Below are 20,754 nucleotides of genomic sequence, written 5' to 3'. Positions count from 1 at the left end.
ACACCAGTCCACGTAAGAAATGGATTTATAATAAAAAGAACTAAATTAGTACACTCAATAATATTTCAATTTCTGAACGTTGAAAATGTTTTGGACAGTAGATAAGCCAACTCAACTTTTTGTGTGGTAGTGCAAAGATGTGCATTCTCAATCCTCAATTGACAGTGCAGAATTGGAAATGAGAGTAATTTACAATTCAAGATCCTGGGGTCCTCACAGCATTCGGTGGGGGCGCTGCGAGACGGTTGCCCTGCCAGCAGCGTGTTAGTTATTTCTATTTTTTTTTTTATAGTGTGTCCAAATGTTTGTTTTACTGTTTCCCGGTGTGTCTTGCATGGGGGGTGGTGAGGAGGGGGGAAACCATTTTTGGTTGCCTCCTCCTCGGAGAGGCGACTTTTTCCATGTCGCCTCCCTCGCGGCCTAACACCATGGATTGGAGTACCTTTCCTGGAGTCGGGCCCGGAGTTTCAGCAATGGGCGCAGTGTGAACTTTTCATCGCGGAGCGGGCAAGCCCTTGCCGAGGTCGCCAGAAGGGAGTGCTCCAATCGCTGGCCCGCGAACGGTTACATCCTGAAGCGAGGCGTCCAGATCCTCGGATCCCTCATTGCGGATCCCCGAAGAAGAGTTCCGATCGCCGGCTCGCGGCCTATAACATCCAGAAGCCGCAGTCGGCGGAGCTTCTAGCCGCGGGCGTGGCGTGGACTTACCACCCGGAGCCTGGGTTCCCTTGCCGGGGACAGCCAGAGAACAGATCCGACCGCCGGCCTGCAACATCTTGAAGCCGCGGTCTCTGGTAGGAAAGCGCCGATTCGGGACCTCCAAGTCGCGGAGAGTGTTCGACCGTCCCGACGTGAGACCTGTGTGGAGGTTTATGGCTCCGACCACGGGTGAACAATGGAGGAGGACTGACTGTATTTTGTGCCTTCCACCATAGTGAAGAATGCTGTGGTGGATGTTTGTGTTAAATTTTATTGTGTATTGTGTGTTCTCTTTTGATTGTACCGCTGCTGGCAAATTCATTTCACTGCACTTATATTTGTAACTGATGAATAAAACTGATTGATTGATTGAGCAAAGTAGAAAGTGATCAGCTCTCTGGGCAGCAGTGATAAGCACAAAGGTACACAAAAATGCTGGGGAAACTCAGCGGGTGCAGCAGCATCTATGGAGCGAAGGAAATAGGCGACGTTTCAGGCCGAAACCCTTCTTCAGATTGATGCGGGGTGGGTGGTGGGGAGAAGAAAGGAAAATGGAGGAGGAGCCAGAGTGCTGAGGGAGAGATAGGAAGGGGAGGAGGCAGCAAGGGCTAACAAAATTGGGAGAATTCAATGTTCATGCCTCCAGGATGCAGACTCCCCAAGTGGAATATGAGGTGCTGTTCCTCCAATTTCCGGTGTTGCTCGCTCTGGCCATGGAGGAGACCCAGGACAGAGATATCAGATATGGAATGGGAGGGGGAGTTGAAGTGCTGAGCCACCGGGAGGTCAGGTTGGTTATTGCGGACCGAGCAGAGGTGTTCGGCGAAACGATCGCCAAGCCTCTGCTTGGTCTCACCGATGTAGATCAGCTGACATCTAGAGCAGCGGATGCAATAGATGAGGTTGGAGGAGATGCAGGTGAACCTATGTTGCAACTGAAATGACTGCTTGGGTGCTTGAATGGAGTCGAGGGGCGAGGTAAAGCGACAAGTGTTGCATCTCTTGCGGTTGCAAGGGAAAGTGCCCGGGGAGAAAATGGTACGGGAGGGAAGGGAAGAATTGACAAGGGAGTTACAGAGTGAGCGGTCTTTGCAGAAGGCAGACATGCGGGGAGATGGGAAGATGCAGCGAGTGGTGGAGTCACGTTAGAGGTGGCGAAACTGACGGAGGATTACTTGTTGTATGTGACGGCTGGTGGGGTGAAAGGCGAGGACTAGGGGGACTGTGCCCTTGTTGTGAGTGGGGTGGATGGGGAGAGTAGTGTTGAGGGGTATGGAAGATCTCCTTAGATTTTAAATTATCCAGTCATTAAGATAAAGAAATTGGTACAGTGGATGAGAATTAAAATGTTCAAAATACATTTATTTCATACACGAACAATGTAACATTTTATCTTTGATTAGTTTTGCATCCAGAAACGAATCACCATTTTTGAGAGACTCTAAACAAGCTACTGATTAATTCCACTGATTTTGTGCTACTGATTTTGCCCACTCAAAATATAGCACATATTTTGGAAGGGCGACACGGTGGCGCAGCGGTAAAGTTGCTGCCTTGCAGTGCTTGCAGCACCGGACACCCGGGTTCGATCCCGACTATGGGTGCTGTCTGTACGAAGTTTGTACGTTCTCCCTGTGACTACATGGGTCTTTTCCGAGATCTTTGGTTTCCTCCCACACTCCAAAGACATACAGGTTTGTAGGTTAATTGGCTTGGTATGAATGTAAAATTGTCCCTAGTGTGTGTAGGATAGTGTTAATGTGCGGGGATCGCTGGTAGGTGCTGACTTAGTGGGACTGTTTTCATGCTGTATCTTTAAACTAAACTAAAAATATAATCTCCCTAGGAACACTCTTGGCTCACCCAGATAAATCCCAAGTTTAAAACCTGTGTCTGCAAAAGAGCAAACATGATTAAATACTGGATAAATTGCAGCATCTGTGTAAAGAATGATCTCAAACTGAACAGGTCAGTTACTGGTCAATGAGGTGGCTTTATTTATTAAGCGCATAGGCTCAGAGTCATTCAGCACGGAAACAGGCCCCTCGGCCAAACTCATCCGTGCCGATGATTTTTATTGCTTTAATGAAGGAAGACCTTACTGAATGTGGTCCTTGATTTGCATTCAGTCACACAAATTGATCAAAGTTTAAAACAAAAGTCAAATCATACCTTTGTCTCCATTCTGCAGTCCTGAGGAAGAATTTCGTGGTGAAGAATCCAGTGTACTATTCTATGGAAAAAGTAATAAAATCACATCTTTAAATAAAGGGGAAATCAATTAAAAAATATGAGAGATCCACAAAGTCAGGTCAAAAGTCAAATTAAAAATAATTAATCTGAAGCACAAACAAAAACATTTTGTTCGGAATGTGAGATACATTTTACTGAGCACTAAAATTATGCATAAGCGGAACTTAAAAGGAATTTGTTTTTCCTTAATCTTTTGGGGGTAGAAGGAATGGGAGGTCACCTCAGGGCAACTGAACACTAGCAGAGAGAGAGTGTAAATGCTATCTGTGAGCTGAGGGAATGTATGGGTTAGTGATCATCACAAAGATGATCACCCTTGAAAGATGCTCTGACCTATTTGTATTGAGTCAATTGAATACCTTTGCTTCTTCAGTTGATCTTAATCTACCAGGACTTGGTGGAACCGCTGGCCTCTTGCGTCCCTTTTCTTGCTGAAATAAATCCTGTAATCTAAAATAAAGTATTTTTGGAAGAATAATAATACAATGCTATAAAACTGAATAGCTAAAGTAAAGAGATTACAAAAATTGTGACAAAATACCAACTCTTTGGCAATTGCATCAACTAAATCACATATAACCAATTAACGCATCCCTTTTTAATTGTCTACACAGAGTAGAACAGCTGGTAGACTGCCTGCCTTACGCTACAGTGTTGAATCCTGACCAATGCGACAGCGCTCGTTTTTTGTGGATGTTCTGGTTTTCTCCCACATCCCAAAGATATGGTGATTGTTTGGTTAATTGGCCGTAAATTGCCCCAAGTGTGTAGATGAGTGCAAGATGAGTGGTAGAATGTGGGGGTAGTTGTATATGTAGGACGAATTAAAAATAGATTAATGTACAATTAGTGCAATTGGGTGGTTGATGGTCGATGCAGACTCAGTGGCCAAGAGGCCTGGTTCTGTGTTGCAAATCTCCACGACTCTATAATTGATGTGCTTTGCAACTTAGGCTGCTTCACAGTAAAATCACATCCCTTTATCTCACCAGTATGCCTGGTTTGCATAACAACATAAACTTAAAATATACTACTCCCCATAGCCTCAGTATAATACTATTATATATCTATTAAAGTCTCTGTCCAGGAACTATTGTGATTTGTGATTAAAGGAGTCCCAATCTCACCTGTTATTCCAAGCCTGTAATAACTCGCACAAGCTCTGCTTCTTGGTAATTAAGCAATCAGTCACAAACAGCAACTGTAGACAGTTGTCAATTGGGGAGGACAACAATCTTGCCTGGGTTTTCTCAAACCAGTTCCGAAACTCTGTTTCTTCCATCTACATCAACAAATGCACTTTAGTCTTCAGAACACACAAGGGAGAAACTGGCATTATTTTAAATGTTATTTTACACATTCTGTAATCAAACTGGTATGAAAATGGTGTTACTTGTTTCTGTGCAAATAAATCTTCAATTTTTTCTTCTCGAGTTTTGTTGAATGTGTCAATTTTCATAGAGACAAGCCGATCATCCACGGTTAAATAGATCTGCGATATCCTAAGTAATAACAGATCCTTTTGTTAGCAATCAGCTTGATCAAGCAATACCCGAACAAGCAAAAAAAAAGTTTTGCCATTTCAGTTCAAACTTACTTTTGTGAAAAATCCTTCAAATCCTGGACAATCAACTGTTTTGATGGCATTTGATGTTTAATGTGTATTTCTAGCGGCGGAAGGCAAATTTCAAGCATTCTAATTGGAGCAAAGCTAATAGAATAAAAAGTTAGCATTTCTTAATCAGCAGTGTCAGGAACTCAATTTTACATTTAGTATACAAAAATATGATGACATTATATATATTTCACATATAATTGATATGTACACACACGCAAATATACATACATGTATACATATATATATATACACACACATACACATATACACACACACGCATACATATATACACACACACATATGTGTGTGTGTGTGTACGTATACATACACACACACACACACATATATACACACATACACACACACATAAGTACACACAAAAAGACAAACAATAATAATGCAATAATGACAATAATAGTCTATGTAGTTCAGAGCTTATTTGAGGTTGTAGTGTTTAATAGCCGAATGGCTGTAAGGAAGCTGTTCCTGAACGTTACAATTTTCAGGCTACTGTATCTTCTTCCCGGTGGCAGGGGTGAAATGAGTGTGGCCAGCGTGGCTGCCTTAGAAAACCGTAGGAAAGAAAAAAATGTGACATAACCTTGGTTTAAAGTGGGTGGGACTATTTGGTCCGTTTTATTTTACCGGTTGGTGGAGGGAGTGGGCTCAGGATTCCTCACATACAGGGCGTAGAGGTTTGACAGCAGTAGAACATTGAAGAAACTTGGTAAGATTCGATTTTCCGTGTAATTAAGCAATTGTCCACAAACTGCTGAGAGGTATTGAATTGGGAGGGAAACTAGGTTTTCGCAAACAAGTTTGAAACTTTGCTTCTTCAATCTATATTAACAAATACACTTCCGTCACTCAAAAGACACAAACATTGCCAGCTGCAGGCTGCCATGTGAACACATCCATAGTTCTTTTTTCCCTTGTTTTGTTAAAAGTCTAAAAAAAATTAACAATGATGAATGTTGATTTCACCTGATATTCACAGAATCAGGAGAAAACATTTCAAATCTTGATGATCAGAATTCACATGTATTTTCTTGAGTAATTGAAATGAAAGGCCGAGGGTTCTTTACACTTTTCTTATGATGTAACTACAAAGCTAACTCTAATTTAAAGCAGGTATGATTTATTGATTGATATCTATTACTTGGCTGGTGCAAAGAATGCTCACTCATTAAAGCAGTCTGTCATCCACCTCTGTCATCATTTATAAGCTGATCATATAATTTTGTGGTCAATGGCAATGCATTACCAAGTTTCAACACTATGTACGAAGTGGAAAATGACTGTCCATCCCCAACTAAAACTGCAGTAAAGGTATCCTTTGGATGGAATAAAATTGTACTGGTCTGTGGAATATATTAAAATGAATGTTTTAATGTTTATGTTTTACGCTTTTATTTTGACTTTGATCAACGTGAATGTTTAGGATTGCACCAAATTAGAGATGTGCAACAGACAATTTATAATTAGTCCTATAGCATTCAAAGATATAACCAACTACACAATTGATGTAGATGATTATATGGCTTTGAATGCTATATGATTAATCATAAATTGGCTGCTGCATATCACTAATATTGTGCAATCAGGAAAATTCAAGTTGATGGAAGTCAAAATCGATGCATTGGTTTTGATAGAGCATTGATTTAAAAGTTAAAATAAAATAGCATATGCATATTTCTGGAGTACAAGGGAGGCAATGAGGTAGCTTGGGAGGTCGAATCTACACCCTTTGCTCATGAGAGGACAGCTCAGTTGTCTGGTAACTGTGGGGAAGAAGATGTTTCTGATGGTGGTAACCAGATAAAAGTTTAAACATGCAACGATTTGTTTCTGGAAAATATTGATAACAATTTAAAGTAGATTACAGGTTCATCTATTTGAGTTACCTGAAAGAAGCAACCATCTGATTGTAGGAGAAATACTGATGATAATCATGATGCATCGCGTGACCACAAGGTTCTGCATTTGCTCGGCGGGTGTACTGGTGACCATAGAACCTCAACTCCAGATACTTAGCAAACGACATGGACCATGAATCCCTGGACAGTGGAACCACTGGAGTTACCTATAACCATGTTCAATATATTATACACATTGAAAAATATATAAAACCTAACAAAAATATATTTAAATCCTATAATGTGCAATTATTTTAACAATATATAATTATTTCGACAAACGATAATCCCATTGGTACCTGTTTACAGATTCTACACCAAGAGTAGGTAAGGATTGTGTGTTGGTAGCCAGGAACAGGAGAATCAAGCTCTTTCAGTACAATCTGCACACAGCCATTGCCATGTGCAAAACGACGTACATGGTGTACCATAGGTGTTTCACAGAACATACTGGGACACTGGTAGGATGGGCTGCAAAAAAGAGAAATCTATTTAACCCCTTAAGTATATTTAAACCCATAAAGATTTAAAATATTCTATGTTTCAGCCTTATATTTTATACTTGCAGTACCTCTCCATTCTTGAGTATGTTTACTCAACTCCTCTCACCGTTGCTTTTAAGATACCCTCAGTGCTACAGAGCTCTGTTCAACATGGAGAAGTACTAATTCATCAGCTGAAGAAATGCAGTAAGAGTTTGCATGTTCTCGCTGTACAAGAGAAATGGATAGCACAGTGGCACAGCTAGTGGAGCCGCTGTCTTACAGCTGCAGTAACCCAAATTCAATCTTGACCTCGGATGCTGTCTGTTTGGAGTCTGCATATTCCCCTTGTGACTGTGTGTGTGTGCGCGCATTTCCTCCACGTTGGTGGTTTAATTGGGCACTGTAAATTGCCCTGAGCATGTGGATACTATAAAGGGCCTGTCCCACTAACGCGACTTTTCAGCGACTGTCTTCGACCTTCAAGCTCGAGGGCACTCGCCTGAAAAACCCCAAGCTGGATCGACCATCAGAGATAGAACAGCGAGCTGGATTGACTGACCGCGCACACATCGCAAAAGCCAGGGAAAGCGGGGGAGCGCTGTCTGGAATTCACACCCGCGATGAACAGGAAGGTAAAGACTGCTGACACATTGTACGGTAATTCCTTTAGAGGTGGGGTGGGGAGAAGGAGTGGAGACACTTTTAAGAAGCCAGACAACTTTAATAAAGTTTAGTGGGCATTTAACATTACCGGTCGGTTTTCCTTGGTTCTGAAAACTCCAATGAGCCAATTAAAATGGAGATTGCCTACGGCTGTCCTCGACTCCCTAGCGACCCCACTCCACTACGAGTTCTAAAGAACCATGCCGAACAATTTTTACTCACGGAAATATTTTCAGCATGCTGAAAATGTTTCCTCTCCCAAACTGAGGCCGCGAGTGTGCGGAACTTCCCACGAGCATGAAGGAGAGTTTCAGTGACCTCCTAGGACCACGTGTCGACCATGCTGCGAATTTGAGTCGAGCGCAAACTCTTCTAAACTCGCAAATTAGGTCGCCGCTGTGGGACAGGCCCTTAACTGAATCTTAAGTAGGGGTTGATGTAAACGTTGGGAGAATAAAATGGGTTAGTAGTATACTTTTTTTGGTGCAGTATCTATCTGTAAAGCGTGGTCTGTGCAATCTCCTCTCATACGATAAACCTGCCATACTAGGAACCTGTCTGGAACATCTTTGCTGCAATACTTTGTAGCAAGCAAAAATTGTAGACGGTACTCCATGTGTGGCCTCAACAAATCCAATATTCAATTTATTTAATAATAAAGCACGGAGATAAGATTTCTCTGAATTAAACTAATGAAACGGAGATAAAAGCTCTGCCATGATCTTGATAAACACTGGAGCTTGTTCTAAAAGGTTCTTTGCATCCTCATCGCTGTTTATATTCCCACATTATAGGTATGTTACAAAACCTACCTGAATCTTCGATGAGAATCTGCCCCACCCTGGTGTACGTGATTTTGGCGCTGTTTAGAGGGGGCGGGTTTAAAACGCGATTTTTACTAGGCTGTTGCAATCGAAAATGTTCAGCCTAGTAAATCATTAATGGAAAATCGCTGAAAGACCCTGTCGCAAAAGGTATTATTAGTTTTTATGGCCTTGTAAAATAACTATAGTAGTTTAAAAATCACTCTCTAAACCCGCGACCTCTCGCAGCCCCAGGGTTTTATAAAGCAATCAATTAAAGGTATGTACCTTATTTTTACATTAAAAGGGGCTTCTTAAGAACCCTGTATATAAAGTTTTCTATAGCGAGTAGCTCATTTTGGGTTCTTTATATCCTGCAGTATTTTTCTGGGCATTTGAGGGCACAAATCCAGCGCAATGTGAACGTTCTAAACCAGCGCGTTCACAGGAACCCACTAGAAAGCCGATTTAAATTGACTTTAATTTAGAGCAATTGAACACTAAATTCCTTCCATTTGGCCTATAAATTGATGTAAATGAGATTTAAAAATCATGTTTTATTGTGAATTATTTGTGAATATTATTTGGACACTTAGGCTATTTAAAAATGTTAATCATTTATTAAGAAATGGATAGATGTTTAGATCTAGTAATTGAAGTTTGAAATTAGCTACAATTGGGTAACTTACTCATTCTATGCTTTAATTTCAGGTCATCCAAGTAAGATTATTTTATATTTGTTTCAGAATGCTTCAATCTATGATAACTGAAAATTTCATTCAGTTCTCTTAATTTTTAAGAAGGTTATGGGCTTTTGACTGTCCATGATCACAGCTTTTTTGTTATGTCCATAGAAAATCAATAGGGAACAAGATGCTAATTTCCGAGTATGAAAATGGACTTAACTTTTTTATTACTTGAGATATGAAAGTGAATTAGGTGTCAAATTAAACTTATTGTTATGCTTTATCTGATGGGATAAATTGCAGACTTGATTTTTTAAATCTCAAAATTTTATAACATTGCTACACATTATTTGGTGCCATACATAAAATGAAAAATCTTATATTTGGTTCATGGAAGCAAATCGTTTATATAATTTGTGACCACACCGCCTATGGTATGGTAGCCCACCAGTCACAGCCTAATTCAAGAAGGAACCATTTATTGTTACTTTGTTTTCCTTCTCTAATTTGCAACCAACACCATTAGTACACCACCTGCAAGCTCCCTAATCTCCTTGACCAGCCTTCTGTGTGGGATCTTAACAAAAGGCTTCAGAAAATCCAAATGCAAACATCCTCCAATTTGTGGGAATTATTCTGGAATCAATAGAAACTTGGAAGATAATTAGATTATCTCATCTCTCCATTTGCATAACTGTGGATTGCAGAACATTAATCAGGATTTAATCAGCCTTCTTCAAATTCTATAACTTCTAAGACGTTAAGATCAATTTGATACAGCAAATAAAAAATGTCTGCATTCATTCGGAATTAAAGTCACAAATTTATATCACATTAGCAGAGATCCATAGGACTCACCGGAAGCAGTATCTCTCTAAAAATATTCCTAAAGTTAGATCATTTTTCCCGTAAAATTCCATTGTGACAATCCTAAAAGTAAAACCACCACAATCAATAAAAATATTTGACAAAAGAAAATATGTACTCATGTATAAAAATAATAAAATTGCATTATTGTTAGACAACCCTATCAAAACAAAAATGTTAATACATTATTTTACTCTTTATATAAAATCTGTTAGTAAAGAATTGGTGCATAAACACTGGTTTTCTGACACAAGGTAAATTATTAAATACGTCAATATTGGGGGAGTGGTTAGATCATACACTAAAATGTGGACAAAGTAATTAGCCTCAAAACTAATACTGTGAATCTTAAATTAAAATTTGTTGACATATCACGTCTGCTATTTATAAATGTTGATATTTCACTGTGTTACGACTAATTGGAAACTTGCAACTACAAAGCCCAACATATTTTTTTAAATTTCACATTAGAAGATTAAAATTCATTTAATTTTTGATACATAAATGACATGGATTTGAAAGCATTTGGACTTCTTCTTCACAACCTCACTTAAGCATAATCCTTTCATCCCTAGCAGTGGCTTTAGTCCCACTTAAAAAATAGTAGCAGTTTTTCTATGCCATCAGTGGCATACAGAATAACAAATGCAGGTTTGAAGTGCCATATTTTACTACTCATTAAACTAGGACCCAGTTATTCTTCGAAGCGGACGCAAACATCTCATGGAGAAGAACAAGGGAATTCAGTTAGATCAGCTATAATGATGGTTCAGTTCTGTGCATCTTTAGTAAGGAGAGTGCAAGAGTGATTAACTAGAATTAATCGAAAGAGGGCCTTTACATGGATCAACTGGAGGAGCTTGTGATGGTTTCTCGTGAAATGTTCTCTTTGCAGGAAGCAGGGTTGGAAGAAGTGCAGTCGAGATAGTTGTGGGAGTCAGTAGGTTTGTAATAGATGTCAGTCAATAGTCTATTTCCTGTGATGGAGACTGTGAGATCAAGAAATGGGGGGAGGTGTTGGAGATGGTCCAAGTACATTTGAGTGCAGGATGAAAATTGGCGGTGAAGTTGATGGTCCATGAGTTCTGCACGGGTGCAGGAGGTAGCACTGATGCAGTCATCAATGTAACGGAGATAGAGTTCGGGGGTAGGGCCAGTGTAAGCCTGGAACAGGGATTGGTAAACGTACCCTACAAAGAGGCAGGCATAGCTGGGGCCCATGCGGGTGCCCATAGCTACGCCTTGGACTTGGAGGAAGTGGGAGGAGTCAAATGAGAAGTCGTTGAGGGCAAGAACCAGGCGGAGTAGTGTTAGTAGAGAGAAATTGGATGGTTCTGCGATAGAGGAAGAAACAAAGAGCTTTAAGGTCTTCCTGGTGGGGGATGGAGATGTAGACTGACTGAGCATCCATAGTAAAGATGTGGAATGTGTTTAAGAAAGAACTGCAGATGATGGAAAATCAAAGGTAGACAAAAGTGCTGGAGAAACTCAGCGGGTGAGGCAGCATCTATGCAGCGGAAATAGGCAAAGTTTCGGGCCGAAACCCTTCTTCAGACTGAGTTGGGGCTCGGAAAGCGGAAGTCATTAAAGAGACAAAGGGCATGTGAGGTATCATGGACATAGATCGGGAGAGATTGGACCAGGGAGGGATAGGATGTAGTCGAGGTATGCGGAAATCATTGCAGTGGGACAGGAGCGGGCAGAAACTATGGGTCTGCCAGGACAGTTGTGTTTGTGGATTTTGGGGAGAAGGTAAAGCCGGGCTGTGCGGGGCTGGGAAACGATAAGGTTGGAGGCTGTGGAAGGCAGACAGCCAGAAGTGCTGAAATCAACAATGGTGTTTGAGATTAAGGCCTGGTGCTCGTCTGTGGGATCATGGTCAAGGATTAGGAGGAGGTGTCTGAGAGTTGTTGCCTGGCCCGGTAGAGGTCAGCACGCCAGACTACCACGGCACCTCCCTTATCAGCGGGTTTGTTTATAATGTCAAGGTTGCTGCAGAGTGAGCGGAGGGCTGTACGTTCAGAGGGGGTGAGATTAGAGTAGGTAAGGGGAATGGAAAAGTTGAGATGTTTGATGTCACGCCGGCAGTTAGAAATAAAGAGAAAAGAAAGAATACATTCTACTATGGATGTCAAATTTGGAATATCTTATAATACACCGTGTAAAGTCACAAAAACAAAAATACCAGTCACTCACCATGGACTGACACATGGATTTGGTGCATTGCTCGACTGGGCAGAGGAACTGCTGAAGAGAACACAAAGCTTCTGGTGGTTTGCAGGGCTCAAACAGTCCACCTTAAAAGAAATAAACAGACCTGAAAATCACGTTCCTACTGTTTTCTAAATTACTCTAACCCTTCCTGCTGCCCTTGTGAGTGTTGAAAACAAGGAAAATAATGCTCATGAATAATTCAGTACTCGTAGTTTGCCTGTGCGCCGTAATATAAAAGAGGAAATGGCAGGTACACTCAGCTGCTCAGGCAGCATCCATGGAGAGAGAAAGCAAGTTAATAAGTGAGGTCAGTGACCTTTGTAATTGGCAGCTAAATGGCTACCACAACCATTCATCAGAACATAAGCTGCCAGTAGCACTTGTTGTTCATAAAACTCTTGGAACTATTGCACCCACTGTTTAACTGTTGGGTTCTAGGTATATTAAATCACGAGGGGAAAAGTACAGGTGCACAACCTTTTATCCGAAAGCCTTGGGACCAGACACTTTTCGTAATTCAGAATTTTTCGGCTTTCGGAATGGAAGATTTTTAGCGTAGTGGTAGAGTGCTCGGCTCATATCCGCAAGGTCGCGAGTTTGCGCCACGATCCCAGCAGTTACTCAATCGCGAGTTTGAGTCTTCAATGTAGTTTTTTCTTGCAGAATAGGAGAGAATAGGGAGGGTTAGGCTGGGATCATTCTCTGCGAGATGATCTTAGTGCGGGAGACAAGTGTAGGAGAGGTGTACTGACTGTGTGGGCAGAACGTTGGAAGTGATTGCCCACCATTCTCAAAAGCCGCTGTGTCTCCCTGTCCCTCCAACTCCAGAGGAATCCGTTCCCCGATGGGCCGCTACGGCGACAAGTGGCAGTTCGCCCACAGCCCGAGCTGCGGCCCCTCATCCGCAACCCGGGTTCCTCTGGAGTTGGAGCGGGGCTGGGCTAGAGTTGTTGCTGGCTGTGAGTCTCTGGGATCTCCGTGCTTGCAGTGGGCCTGGGGGTCGGTGTCCCGATGAGGGGGCGCAGCTCGGGCTGTGGGCGAACTGCCACTTGTCGCTGTAGCGGCGCATCGGATAGCGGCTTCTGGTGGTCCTGACGTCTCTCAGCTCCTGTCCAGGGGGATGGCCGGAGACGTCAGGACCAACAAGAACCCGCTCCCCGATGGGCCGCTACAGCGACAAGTGGCAGTTCGCCCACAGCCCGAGCTGCGGCCCCTCATCCGCAACCCGGGTTCCTCTGGAGTTGGAGCGGGGCTGGGCTAGAGTTGTTGCTGGCTGTGAGTCTGTGGGATCTCCGTGCTTGCAGTCAGTGTCCCGTTGGTCCTGACGTCTCCGGCCACCCCCCTGGAATGGAGCTGAGACTGGGAACTGTACCGCCCTTGCCCCCTCCCTCTGCAACTGCAAACAACCCCATTCTCCTGCTCACCTGCAAGGGGGGTACAGTTCCCAGCCTCAGCTCCTGTACAGGGGGGTGGCCGGAGACCTCACAGCCCGAGCTGCGCCCCCTCATCCGCAACCCGGTTTCCTCTGGAGTTGGAGCGGGGCTGGGCTAGAGTTGTTGCTGGCTGTGAGTCTCTGGGATCTCCGTGCTTGCAGTCGGTGTCCCGTTGGTCTTGACGTCTCCGGCAACCCCCCTGGAATGGAGCTGAGACTGGGAACTGTACCGCCCTTACCCCCTCCCTCTGCAACTGCAAACAACCCCACAGTTCCCAGTCTCAGCTCCTGTACAGGGGGGTGGCCGGAGACGTCACAGCCTGAGCTGCGCCCCCTCATCCGCAACCTCAAGACCAAGACGTACTTTGCACACCATCAGTTTCTGTCCCTACGGGGAGCGTGTTCCTCTGTAGCTGGAGCGGGGCTGGGCTGCTGCTGGCTGTGGGTCTCTGGGTTCTCCGTGCTTGCAGTGGGCCTGGGGGCCGGTGTCCCGTTGGTCCTGACGTCTCCGGTGACTGGCACTGGCTCCGACGTGAAGACAGTGCAAAGCCCCCACGCCGGTGCAATGGGCGGGGAGCTGGAGAGGGGAGGGAAGGGGTCACACACATGGCCGGGAAGCAGAGGGGCGTAGGTGGGGTGAAACTGAAGGGAGTGACAATCTGCTGCTACCTGCCCGCTGAGTTAAAAAGTTCCCACGCAAGACTCACGATACACTGTGTATCGTGAGTCTACCGTGGGAACTTTTTTAACTCAACGGGCAGGCAGCAGCAGATTGTCAATTATTAACCCTCCCGCGCAATATACCCTCACCTTCTCTTTTATGAATGGGGATTTAGTTCCCCTTTCTTCGAGGACCGACCGGAGGTTCCGCTGACACCTCTGCGGGCCGCCCTCGGTGAACGTCTTCAAGGACCTTTTTTCAAGGACCGAAAAAATGTCCGCTATTCAGAGCTTTTCGTTATTTGGATCGTCGGATAAAAGGTTGTGCACCTGTAATCATTTTTTAGTTTCCGGCGAGACACTTGAGAGGACAGAAATGAATTGATTCACTCACAACAAACTTCCATAATCTGTTGGTTGTCTTTTCAGAAATACCCATGGTTTGGCACCTGGTTCAATAGATCCCTGAAATCCTTGAATCCTCAGGCTTGGGTGTATCAAAGATATGTGTAAATATCTGTTTTATACGAGAATTTTTCCTGAACAGTCTGTGACCCATAGCGCTGTGGCCATAGTGCTATGTTTAATGCCCATTGCGCTGTGGCCGGTAGTGCAAAACCTAAAGCCAATAGCGTTGTAGCCGACAGCGTTTTGTTTAAATCCTCACGCTAAGCCGACAGATCTCTGTTTAAACCTTTGCGCGCTGTTGAGTAAATCACACGTACTCACAAATCTGGTACAACAATATTTATTGAGCAAAGTATACAACACACTTAACATGTTACTCCAACTGTGCAGCTGTACTGACTGACAGCACATGCCGGGTTGCGATAATATAAATGGTGTGCAAAAAGAGCAGCTCAAGAGGGAGGCACTGCCGGAGGAAGTTGTGCATCTAAAGAGTTTGAAGGATTCCACACACGAAGACGAAAGCAAACGGCACTGAGGCAAAATGATGCAGATTATGGATACCTTATAACCAGAAGCATTCCTTATTCGACACCATGAACAAATTTATAGCTGCGGTCAATAACATCGACCAGACGGTCATGGTGCCAAGCCTTTTGCGGGATGTGCCTCTTGAAGACGAAAACAAGAGCAATGATAATGGCGTTTCAAGTACCGGAGCGTCCAGCTCTGATAAGCGGGACATGTACAACTACTTTATCTTGCTGAAATCCATCAAGAACGACATAGAGTGGGGTGCTGTGCAACTGGACGATAGGAAAAAGGGCAAAGCTGCCACCATAGACATCAGAGTGGACGAGGTGGAAGGAGAAGAGGACTTGCAGAAACAATTCCATTATCATCTAAATGGATTATACACCATCCTGTCAAAACTGATTAGAAAAGCTAACACCTTAACTAACCGCTACAAACAAGAAATCGGCTTTGGTAGCTGGGGACATTGAGCACAGATCAAGTTTCAAGGACTAACCCTCTTTAATGAAGTTAAGCCAAGCCTAACTGAAGTTGCAAGGTAGTTTTCTGCTCTGTGGTAGAAACTGATTTAACATGATTATTTAATATGTCCTTTTTTCTGTTTTATTTTCCCGTCCTATTTCTGGGAGAAGGGAAGGCTTTGTTGGATGTGCTTAATAAATATTTCATTCATGAAATGAAAAGCGTGGCTGTGGGCAGCCGTGCCGGTGGTGATTATATTTTACTTTGGACTACTTTGTACTACAGGTGCACAACCTTTTATCCGAAGATCCAAATAACGAAAACCTCCGAATAGCGACATTTTTTCGGTCCTTGAAGAAAGGTCCTTGAAAACGTTCACTGAGGGCGGCCCGCAGAGGTGACAGCGGAACCTCCGGTCGGTCCTCGAAGAAAGGGGAACTAAATCCCCATTCATAAAAGAGAAGGTGAGGGTATATTGCGCGGGAGGGTTAATAATTGACAATATGCTGCTACCTGCCAGCTGCGTTAAAAAGTTCCTACGGTAGACTCACGATACACAGTAGATTGTCGCTCCCTTCAGTTTCACCCCACCTACACCCATCTGCTTCCCGGCCATGTGTGTGACCCCTTCCCTCCCCTCTCCAGCTCCCCGCACATTGCACCGGCGCGGGGGCTTTGTACTGTCTTCACGTCGCGATGCTAGCAGCACAGTGCCAGTCACCAGAGACGTCAGGACCAACGGAACACCGACCCCCAGGCCCACTGCAAGCACGGAGATCCCAGATCAGCAACTCCAGCCCAGCCCCGTTCCAACTCCAGAGGAACACGCTCCCCGTATGGGCAGAAGCTGATGGTGTGCAAGGGGTACGTCTTGTTCTTGGGGTGGCGCAGCTCGGGCTGTGGGCGAACTGCCACTTGTCGCCATAGCGGCCCATCGGGGAGCGGATTCCTCTGGAGTTGGAGGGGGAGGGGGGTATTGTGCTGTTTGATCGCCCCCTACTATTCCAGGGACAGGGAGACAGGACGTTCACCGAGGGCGGCCCGCAGAGGTGACAGCGGAACCTCCGGTCGGTCCTCGAAGAAAGGGGAACTAAATCCCCATCCATAAAAGAGAAGGTGAGAGTATATTGCGCGGGAGGGTTAATAATTGACAATATGCTGCTACCTGCCAGCTGTTAAAAAGTTCCCACGGTAGACACGATACACAGTGTATCGTGAGTCTTGCGTGGGAACTTTCTAACTCAGCGTGCAGGCAGCAGCAGATTGTCGCTCCCTTCAGTTTCACCCTACCTACACCCCTCTGCTTCCCGGCCATGTGTGTGACCCCATCCCTCCCCTTTCCAGCTCCCCGCTCATCGCACCGGCGCGGGGGCTTTGTACTGTCTTCACGTCGGCGATGGCAGCCAGCAGGCTAGTGCAGTCACCGGAGACGTCAGGACCAATTGGACGTCGACCACCAGGCCCGCCGCAAGCACGGAGAACCCAGAGACCCACAGCCTGCAGCAGCCCAGCCCAGCCCAGCCCCGCTCCAACTACAGAGAACCTGGGTTGCGGATGACGGGGCACAGCTCGGGGCGTCGTAGGGGCCCATCGGGGAGCGGGTTCCTGTTGGTCCTGACGTCTCCGGCCACCTGCCATCCTCCGGGAACTGTACCGCCCTTGCAGGAGAGTGGGGTTGTTTGCAGTTGCAGAGGGAGGGGGCAAGGGCGGTACAGTTCCCAGTCTCAGCTCCAGTCCAGGGGGGTGGCCGGAGACGTCAGGACCAACGGCACAGCGACCCCCAGGCCCACTGCAAGCACGGAGATCCCAGAGACCCACAGCCAGCAGCAACTCCAGCCCAGCCCCGCTCCAACTCCAGAGGAACACGTAGGGGCAGAAGCTGATGGTGTGCAAGGTGTTCTTGGGGTGGCGGATGAGGGGGCGCAGCTCGGGCTGTGGGCAAACTGCCACTTGTCACTGTAGCGGCCCATCGGGGAGCTGATTCCTCTGGAGTTGGAGGGGGAGGGGGGTATTGTGCTGTTTGATGGCCCCCTGCTATCCCAGGGACAGGGAGACACAGCGGCGTTTTAGACTGGTGGGCAATCACTTCCAAATTTCTGCCGACACAGTCAGTACACCTCTCCTACACTGCATTTCATACAAACATTTATTCTGCATGAAAAAACGACATTGAAGACTCAAACTCGCGACCGAGTAACTGCCGGGATCAAGGCGCAAACTCGCGACCTTGCGGATATGAGCCGAGCACTCTACCACTGAGCCAGCCATTAAAATCTACGCTAAAAAAATTCCATTCCGAAGACCGACAAATTCTGAATTACGAAAAGTGGCTGGTCCCAAGGCTGTCGGATAAAAGGTTGTGCACCTGTATATGAATGGTGTGGTATTAGGCGGAGCTTATAATAATAAAGCACTACATTGGTTAGTAAGTAAAGTAACCAATCTACACACACCAAACTGGCAGCGCTGTGTGTATTACCTTTACGAGCCAAGTCTGTAGCACTGTGTGTATTATCTTTACGCGCCACGTTTGTAGTGCTATGTGTATTACTTTATGCGCCAGTCTGCGTACGGTAGCGCTTTGTTTCCAAAGGAGGGAGGTCTTGCTCAGATGCTGTCCCCTGCCATTGGGTGTAGTTTGAATTTGGGAGCAGCGCTATTAGTCAGGACTTACCAGTGGTTATTTCAACGGCTGATTTCTGCCTGTATAAAAGCAGGCCATAAGGTAGTCCATGTACGGGACGGGTTCACCGACGGGCTGAGACGCAGTCAGCGCTGCAGACGGAGGCAGAGAGGGAGGTGTGCTGCTATAAAACGGACCCCGTGCATACCAAGACAAGCATTGTTTTTGTTCTCTCTTTTGCCAATAAATTTGATTTGTAACTAAACAGACGAGTGAGCCTTTTTCTGTTCTACTAGTCAAATCCTTGAACCTGTTCCCTTGCACTAATGCAATTGTCAAGAAAGCTCATCAGCGCCTCTACTTCCTGAGAAGATTATGGAGAGTCGGTTTGTCAAGGAAGACTCTCTCTAACTTCTACAGGTGCACAGTAGAGAGCATGCTGACCGGTTGCATCGTGGCTTGGTTCGGCAATTTGAGCGCCCTGGAGAGGAAAAGACTACAAAAAGTAGTAAACACTGCCCAGTCCATCATCGGCTCTGACCTTCCCTCCATCGAGGGGATTTATCGCAGTTGCTGCCTCAAAAAGGCTGGCAGTATCATCAAAGACCCACACCATCCTGGCCACACACTCATCTCCCTGCTACCTTCAGGTAGAAGGTACAGGAGCCTGAAGACTGCAACAACCAGGTTCAGGAATAGTTACTTCCCAGCCATCAGGCTATTAGACCTGGCTCGGACAATACTCTGATTATTAATAACCACTTTCTGTTATTTGCACTTTATCAGTTTATTTATTCATGTGTGTATATATTTATATTATGGTATATGGACACACTTATCTGTTTTGTAGTAAATGCCTACTATGTTCTGTGTGCTGAAGCAAAGCAAGAATTTCATTGTCCTATACAGGGACACATGACAATAAACTCACTTGAACTTGAACTTGTAACAACACCCTAACACCTTTTTTAAAAAACTGAAAGTTTTCTGGTATTAATAAACATGCATTTGCATACCAAAGTAAAAACGTCTTTCTTAAACGATTGGGGCAGTACATTTTATATACCAGACTGCATATTCATCTAAATAGCACTTTAATCATAACTTTCAAGGTTACTTCATCTCTACCAGCCTTAAACCCACTGCATTTTCATCTATTTGTTCCATGTTGAAAGTCTCCAGTCACTCATCTCTATTTCAAAAGAACATCGGAACTCTCCATCTTTCTTAGACCTGACCCTACTGGCACGGCTCTGAATACAATAAGACAAGAGTTGTGACAGTCAGAGGAGGAAGGAGATGGAGTCAAGGCTGAAATAACGCTGAACCCGACCTCAGTCAGTTAGAATTGGTCACCATATTTCCTCCACTCTGACCCTCATCACTGATGCCCCTCGGGATCATGTGTTCAGTCCCTTGCTCTCCTCCCAACTTACTCATGCTTTTATGGACAAGTACAATGACACTCAATCTATAGGTCTGCTAATGACATCTCTGTTACCGGATCTGCAATAGCAATGAGCTTAAGTACAGGAAGAAGATCAGGAAGATCGGATGGCATAGTGGCAGGACAATAATGTCAACAAGACAAGAGAGTTGGCTGTTGATCTTAGGAAGTGAGGGGGTGAAAACAACCCTGACCTCATAAATGGAGTGGCAGTAGAAATGGTCGACAGCTCAAGTTCCTTGGCATTTGTATCACCAGCAACCTAAGCCTGTCCAACTGGGTTACACCAGCATTTTGTGTGTATCTACTCTTAAGGCCCTGCCCCACCCAGCATGCGATTGCATGCGTCTGGCGCGACCAAACGTGGTCGCTTGAGGCGTACGGCCGCACAGGGCTGGTCCCACTTCCAAGCACGGAGGCGTACGGAGTTGTGCGGGGCTGGTCCCGACATCGCGCGGGGCTCCGAAAATCCTGCACTGTTCGAATATTCTGCGAGCCAACGGCCTGTCGGCCCACAGGCGCATTGAGGGCATACGCAGCGTCTCGATGGGCGTACGCAGCGTCTTGACGTCGTATGCGTGGCGCGATGTCACCGCCCGACGCCATGCGACGTCCAAATTCAGTCGGCCCGCCTCCTGCCCAGCTGATTGGTGAGTATGACGTAAATTACGTCACGCGCAAACTTTGTGCATACTTACCGCGAACTTAGCGCGAACTCCGCTTCCATTTTGGTCGCGCTAGACACATACAATCGCATGCTGGTGGGACAGGCCCTTTACTCTTAACTCAATCTCATTCGATTATTCAATTTTTGTACTCTGATTTATCATAACAATCATGCACCATTCTACTGTTTGTCACTTGTTATATTTATCATTACATGGAATTATCATTACATTTTTCTCTGTGAGCTGCATGTGAAGAATTAATTTTATTGTATTCCAAACTAATCTAACTTTTCTGTGCAATAGCAGGAGATGTAAC

General features: G+C 45.0%; 2 protein-coding genes across 5 annotated transcripts in view; one reads left to right on the top strand and one right to left on the bottom strand.

The window, feature by feature from the left end:
• The window catches only part of pikfyve (phosphoinositide kinase, FYVE finger containing), a 126,560-nt gene that overhangs the window by 21,643 nt on the left and 84,163 nt on the right, over window positions 1–20,754 (bottom strand). For all 4 annotated transcript variants that reach the window (XM_055637655.1, XM_055637657.1, XM_055637658.1 and 1 more), the window contains 9 exons: window positions 12,187–12,287; window positions 9,982–10,053; window positions 6,786–6,957; window positions 6,475–6,653; window positions 4,550–4,663; window positions 4,346–4,454; window positions 4,080–4,234; window positions 3,312–3,402; window positions 2,872–2,932 (listed from right to left, as the gene is read on the bottom strand). In XM_055637655.1, the coding sequence (XP_055493630.1) occupies window positions 2,872–2,932; window positions 3,312–3,402; window positions 4,080–4,234; window positions 4,346–4,454; window positions 4,550–4,663; window positions 6,475–6,653; window positions 6,786–6,957; window positions 9,982–10,053; window positions 12,187–12,287 (1,054 nt within the window). The remainder of the gene's footprint in view (window positions 1–2,871; window positions 2,933–3,311; window positions 3,403–4,079; window positions 4,235–4,345; window positions 4,455–4,549; window positions 4,664–6,474; window positions 6,654–6,785; window positions 6,958–9,981; window positions 10,054–12,186; window positions 12,288–20,754) is intronic.
• LOC129698572 (mid1-interacting protein 1-like) lies at window positions 15,249–15,800 on the top strand. Its single transcript, XM_055637660.1, is given in 2 exon segments — window positions 15,249–15,269; window positions 15,271–15,800. Coding segments are annotated over 2 exon segments (459 nt in total). The 3' UTR covers window positions 15,709–15,800.

This window comes from Leucoraja erinacea, chromosome 7 (assembly GCF_028641065.1).
Source record: "Leucoraja erinacea ecotype New England chromosome 7, Leri_hhj_1, whole genome shotgun sequence".
NCBI lineage: Eukaryota > Metazoa > Chordata > Chondrichthyes > Rajiformes > Rajidae > Leucoraja > Leucoraja erinaceus.
Note: the sequence above shows the minus strand (reverse complement) of the source record. Positions and strands in the feature narration are given on the sequence as shown.